We start from the raw sequence: 6655 nt of genomic DNA, 5'->3' as shown, positions 1-6655 counted from the left end.
TTAAGCTGCCATGTTAGGTATTGAACTACTGGAGAATGTTACTTAAAAAAGACATTTCTAGTGCAATACTAGATCTGAAGTTTAATTCCATGACCTACAGATTTAGCTTTGGTTTTGGCTCGTAGCTGGCCTGTCTGTTTCTCCACCCTGGAATTGAGCAGCAAACTTTCCAATACTTGAAATGTAGGTTGGATACAGTGCGGTGATGGTGGAAAGTCCTCTTTGTAAGGTCCTTTTCCAGCCTTGCCTGCACTGGAAACCCCATGTTCTTAGCAGCCCCTTTGACTGCCTGCTTTCTCCATTTCTTGAAGAAAAGTACCAAATGAGTTCTCCTTTGTCACTGAGACCCAGGTGGAAGTTTTCACTGGGGGGAGAGAGAGAGAGATATCTCAAATGTGTAATAGGAGACTATCTACGTGGGGCTTTGGGCTTTTTAGGCCACTGCTGTGCTATTTGACTTTGGGAGAGGCCATGCAGCTGTGGTCAAAATGTTGTTGGTTTCAGAGTAGAAACAGGCTAACACTGAGCGTTTATTCATGGAAAAAGACTATACAGGTTTTGGAACAAGGAACATCCTTTTATGTACTTTGTGTATTTGTGCAGTGCCTGGAAAAGTGCCCTGGCCCATGAGTGAATTTCATGAGCACGGTCTCAGTGCGAAGTATTATTAATTTCCTTTTACATGTACTTTGTCCCCTTTTTCTATCACTGTGTCTTTCCAAGAGGAACTGACTGAACTCCACAACTGTTTTGAGACCACTAAAACCTGAAATTCTCATTTGTTGAGCATGACCTGAGAACCCAAGGTCAAACTCATAGCAATGGTAGCAAGACTCTTGGTCACACCTAACTGAGAAAGATTTCCCAATTGTAATGTTATTTGCAGCTGGAGGGATTCCTGGAATGGGAGATTTCTTAAAGAGTTGAGGCATTGTTCTATTAAGATGAGAGAGAGTGAGAGAGAGTAAAGGCGGGGGGGGGAGAGGAAGGGAGGGGAAGAGAGAGAGAGAGATGCATGCAGAGTTTTGTCATGTTAAAGCAATGACAGGTGATTCACAATGCAATATTTTATGTAAGTGGTTTGTTAAATACCAGTCAGTGTGATAAAGGGATCTAGGACATGAGAACTTCTGGGGAAGTATATTCTACAGAGGTTATTGTCACATACCCCCTGCTGGTAAGTAACTTAGTATAAGTCAGTTGGTTTTGTTTATATTGAAATTTGATAAATCTCTTATTTTTAATTAAGTTTTAGTAACTAAATTAATTTTAAATTAAAATGAATTTATTTATGGCCGTAATAGTCCTTATTTCACATAGTATGTGAAAGAGAATTAAAGTGTGTATTCTATCATTATGTTAACATGGCATGTACTTTATGTAGCTGAATGCTGTTTTTGATGGCTACCTAACAGTTTTCAAATTATTTTTATGCAGGGGTTTATATTGAAGAAGTCCTAAATAAATGGAAAGGAGACTATGAAAAACTGGAACATAACCACACTTACATACAGTGGTTGGTCACTTATTACCTATTGCTGTTTCAAAGCATTAATTTGATTAAGTGTTCATATACTGTGAGTCGTAACACGCTTTTTCTTTTAACAGGCTTTTCCCACTGAGGGAACAAGGTCTGAACTTCTATGCTAAAGAATTAACTACATATGAAATTGAGGTAATGCAAATTGAGCTCAATACAAACCATCGCATTAATTTTGATACATAACTGCTTTTTGTTATGTAGAGTTGTTTTATACAATGCAGAAGTACTTGCTTTAGTGCCACTTAGAATTTTGGACGTATTCTTTGTTTATTAGGAATTTAAGAAAACAAAAGAAGCAATTAGAAGATTCCTTTTGGCTTACAAAATGATGTTGGAGTTTTTTGGAATAAAGCTAATTGATAAAACTGGAAACGTAGCACGAGCTGCTAACTGGCAAGAAAGATTTCAACATTTGAATGAGTAAGTAATGACGTGCACTCCGCTCTCTAGAATTGCCATAGAATCTCTTTAGCTTCTGGAGAGAAGCTAAACCTTTTGTTTTCTGGAGAAGGGGAAGGTATGTTTTCCAAAGACTGCCAGGAAAAAGAGAAAAAGAAATAGTCAGTGCCTGGTTTGTGTCTGTATGTGCATGTTCCTCTTTCCCCTTTTTTTGATTGTGCTTCTCGCCCATTACCAGTCTAACTGACATCATTGAATTCCCTGAAAGTACAACTTCAGCTGGCGCTGAAGAAGATCACAGTTCCAAATTAATTTTTTTGTCATGCTACTGAATGTATTTTCACCAGATCCCAAAGCGCTGCTTCCCAGTTGGAAAGAACGAGTGGCTTATCTTTGTATTCACATTTCTTTTTGAGAAAAATCAAATTCTCCACACCTGTATGGAAGCTAAATGAGAAGATTTCCCTTCCTCCTCAAAACATGAAATATTATGTATTTAATACTTTTTAATTGCAATGCTTCACTGGAGAGATTCAGTTATGCATTAAGTCAAACTTTAGCCCAACTTCCAGCAAATTACATCTGTCGCTTTTCATCGGCATTTTGTGGAGCTTAAGTTTGCACTGAATTTTGTCCCATGCGGATTAATTGTATCAGAATCTCTTTTCAAATCTTGTGATCACTTTCCTAATGCATCTGACCTTAGAGCTGAAAGTTGTTTTCTTGCAGTATTTTGTTCTCCCATCCAAATGAAAGATTGTAGGTAGAATTGCTGATGGATAATTTTGGGTGAATAATGGAAATAATTTGTTACTAATTTTACTTAAATATTATATGAGCCAACATGGGTGTGGGCTCAGACTCAGGCCACAGATAAAACAGGATTTCAGGAAGCCCAAATGTTTCTCACTGCATATTTTTACACTGTAATTCCTGTATTCTCACCAGTGAGTAGTTACACAGTTTTAAGTCAGGATTTGGGACTCTCTTTACCTAATTTTAGCCATCTAAAATTTAGGCATTTAAGTTTTACTGTTTACTTAGGTTTAAAGAGCTCTTCAAAGCACTTCCAGAAGATAGTTTGTTCCATTTATGTTAGGCACTTCTTACGACAGTGGGACTTGGTCTCCAGAGGTGCCTGTTTTTCTTGCAGCACTGACTGTATCGGAAGTGCAGGCAGCTAGTCTAGACTGGAGACCCACCTTTTAAATAGCTTAAGTGCAGCGAAGCCTGTTCTGTAGCTGTATTACTGCAATACACTACAAACCCCATATTTTATAAAGTGACTGGGTTTTCTCCCCAGAAAGAATACATACAGCAGAAGGAATCAAAATCAGTACACACTTTGATTTTGGTTTTTTTTTTTTCAGCCTATTGCCTCAGTGCATTTTACAGACACTAATTTTCACTCACAACATCCTAGCAAAGGAGGTGCTAGCAAGCTGCTAGCAAAGCAGCTGCGAGAAATTAAAGTACAGGAAGCCTGAAGTACACACCTGGAGTGATAAAAAGGAGTGACGAATTGCAGTTCCAGTTCTGTATCTGTAAGGTGTTTTTTTTTCCTGATTCAATGAAATTTTTTCACCCTTTTCTTCCAAAGGTCTCAACACAACTACTTGAGAATCACTCGAATTCTGAAAAGTCTTGGCGAGCTTGGATATGAGAGTTTCAAATCTCCCCTGGTAAAATTTATTCTCCATGAAGCTCTTGTGGAAGATACCATTCCCAACATTAAGCAAAGTGCTCTAGAATATTTTGTGTATACTATTAGAGACCGAAGAGAAAGGAGGAAACTCCTGAGATTTGCCCAGCAACATTATACACCCTCAGAGCATTTTATCTGGGGACCCCCAAGAAAACAGAAGTCGGAAGGAAGCAAAACAAACAAAAAGCCAGCATCTCCAATTTCTATTCACAACAGTTGTATTTCTAAGCATAAGAAACCAAAAGAGCTTAAGAATACATGGGCAAGTGGAAGCTCAGCTGGTAAAACAACTGAAGAAAGAAAGGTAGAACTCACAAAAAACGGGGAAGAAAATGACCAGGATGAACAAGAAATGAACTGTGATGCTGTTAGGCAGAACAACAGTGAAAAGAACAATGATAACGATACCGGTCAGCTTTCAAAATCAGAAGAAATTCATGATACATCAGACAGAAAGGAGGACGCTTCTCATTCCAAAAAAGATGATGAAAATCTGAACAATGACTGTGGAAATCACCCAGGCACTATAGAGGAAGATTTATGCGATACTGAGAATTCTTCAAATAACACATCAGCAGATCTACAAGATAACCTTGATAAGGATACGCTTTCAGGGGGGACCACCACAATAAACAAGGATGAGCTCAAATCATGAGTCTGAGGTTAAAAATCATCATGTTTCATATTGAATGAAGCAAATTATTCATTGCTCCTTCATTTTGGGTGAAATTTCCATCTAGTGTAGTATAAAATGTTCATGAGACTATGCTTGTTGTGAATGCATCATATTAGGCTTCTGTTAGGTTAATGAATTTATTTTTTTCAACCTCAGTTTATTAGCAGTCAACCAGGTGTGGCTCTTTAAAACAATCGTATATATTCGAAGCTAAGAAATTCATTATCTTTTCCAGACAGATTGCATAGAAAAGCTTATCTATTTTTTTTGCCATTAAATTAATTCAGTATTTTTAAAAAAAAAAAGAAAAAAGCATAACTTACTAGAAAGCCTTGGAACATTGGAATTTTTAAGCTTCTTTTAATATGCTTTAAGTGTTGATTTCCTTTTATGAAATGACTAGAAATTATTTCGAGAGCACAGTTTTTTCCCTAGTGGATATTTTTTTAGGAACTAGTTCATGTTTAACAGCAGTATTTGCACAGCATCTTTTACCTTAGATTAGCCCCTTGTTGGAGACACTTAGTTACAGATATCAAAATATCCTATGCAGCTGGGTATCATTGTACATTGAATGAAAGTTTAACTTGCAATGAAACTGTATCCACAGCTTTTGGGTACAAGGGAAGTTGCACTTTAGACTTCTTTTAGTCCCTGTTAAGTTCTCTCTTCTCTTGACTCATTTGTTACTACTACTAATTTGGGGGGAGGGGCCTCTTTGATCACTCAGATTTGGTCTCAGTGTGAAAGCTCTCTGTTGATCAGCTGTAATAAAACAACTCCCCCAGCTGGGTTCAGCACCTGGAAAGCCTCTGGATAGCTAAATAGCAGTGTCTTCAGCAGAAGCACTGCTTCATCGTCAAAGACATCAGAGAAAATGTCACCAGGCCTGTCCAGCTGGATCTTACCTGAGCTTGGATGTTTCTTGGCCAGTTTTGGGTAAGGTCTGCACAATGCTGAACCCCCTGTTGCTGGTCTGGGGGAGAAAGGCAGTCCTGATGCTTCCTTCCAGCTGTCTGTTTCCTCTCTTTGCTCTCTATCAGAGGTCTTTCACAGTTGAATGTGATTTTGATCATCTGCTGAAACCTGAGACAGGCCAGTCTGCTGGCCCGGCTGGAGGCCAGCAGGTAGGAATTTCCCAAATAAGATCTTTCCCAACTTTTTTCGCTGAAGGACTGTCTGCTTTCCCTGAGTAGCCTCTTCTGACTTTATTCCATTCAGTCAAACAAGATAGTACCCAGCAAGTTAATTGTGTAGAATATGAATTAAAGAATAATGCAGGTAGATCTCACACTTTCTACAGTCCTAAAATAGTCTAAAACTTCTGTATGTGTTTTCTATTTAAAAGTGTATATATTATCCACTGCCTTTAATGTATTTTTGATGAAATGTTATGAGGCAAGTGGCTGACTACAGTTTGAGTGTCAGAGTGCTACAGGACTTTATTCAAGTCTTATAACTCAAAATGACAAAGTCTTCAGGGGTTTCAGAGCATAGACAAAATGTCTTGTATTTTTTTTGTATCGCTGATTCCCATCATGGCAGTGCATCATCCATTGCTTTCCCCAGGTAGCACTGTTTCTTGGGATCAAATAGAGTGGCAGTTAGAGATCTTGGTACCCATGGACAAAGATTAGGCTCTTTCCATCCTAAAGAGGCAGGGAAGAAGGAATACGTATCCCTCCTTCTCCTGTGCTGACTTGTAAGGAAAGGAATGTATGTATGTGGATTTTTTTAAGGGTAACTCAGATCGCTCGAGGAGGCATTATGTCTGTCTGAGCAGAAATGCCCCAGAGAATTCCTCCTGCAGCCACCGCCTCTTTAAAGCTGGAAAGGTGCTGAGAAGCCTTTCACAATGCCCTGGACTTGAACTAGGATCCCTGTGTTCATGTTTACCTGTGACCTTCAGCGCAGAAGGGGACAGGAAATGCTGAGATAAAACTGGTCCGTGTAGTTAAGGACTCTGACCCCACGCGTACGCACAGGGAGGACAACTTTATGTTCTGCCTATGACTTTTTAAATCTTGAGTGCCTAACCATGCCAACCTAATAGCGTTGTTTTTACATAGTTATTTTTTGAATGGCATAGGGAAAATTTATACCCTGTGTATGAGGAACATAACTATAACGTAGGTAGTTATACAGAGCCTTCAATTTATGGACTTTAGGATTAAGGTTAAACACTTTAAAAAAAAAAAAAAGCATAGTGTTCAAGTGAAATAAAGGATGCTGGGGGTGTTATACTGTAATTTGATTGAACATCGATGACCTCAGGAGATCTTTTGTCTAGCGAACAAAAAGAAAAAGAGAAATCTTCCTCTAGTTTTAAACC

The 6655-nt window shown here is 38.5% G+C and overlaps 1 protein-coding gene across 1 annotated transcript; it reads left to right on the top strand.

Moving 5' to 3' along the window:
- Positions 1-1437: 1437 nt before the first annotated feature.
- OGFRL1 (opioid growth factor receptor-like 1) lies at positions 1438-4302 on the top strand (the record flags this gene model as incomplete). The annotated part of the gene is made up of 4 exons (XM_009584631.1): positions 1438-1516; positions 1609-1675; positions 1818-1963; positions 3543-4302. Coding segments are annotated over 4 exons (1052 nt in total), but the record flags the coding sequence as incomplete, so codon positions are not given.
- Positions 4303-6655: the final 2353 nt, after the last annotated feature.

This window comes from Fulmarus glacialis, unplaced genomic scaffold, assembly GCF_000690835.1.
Source record: "Fulmarus glacialis isolate BGI_N327 unplaced genomic scaffold, ASM69083v1 scaffold14369, whole genome shotgun sequence".
Classification (NCBI taxonomy): domain Eukaryota; kingdom Metazoa; phylum Chordata; class Aves; order Procellariiformes; family Procellariidae; genus Fulmarus; species Fulmarus glacialis.
The sequence above is the reverse complement of the archived record's forward strand: the minus strand, read 5'-3'. Positions and strand labels throughout refer to the sequence as shown.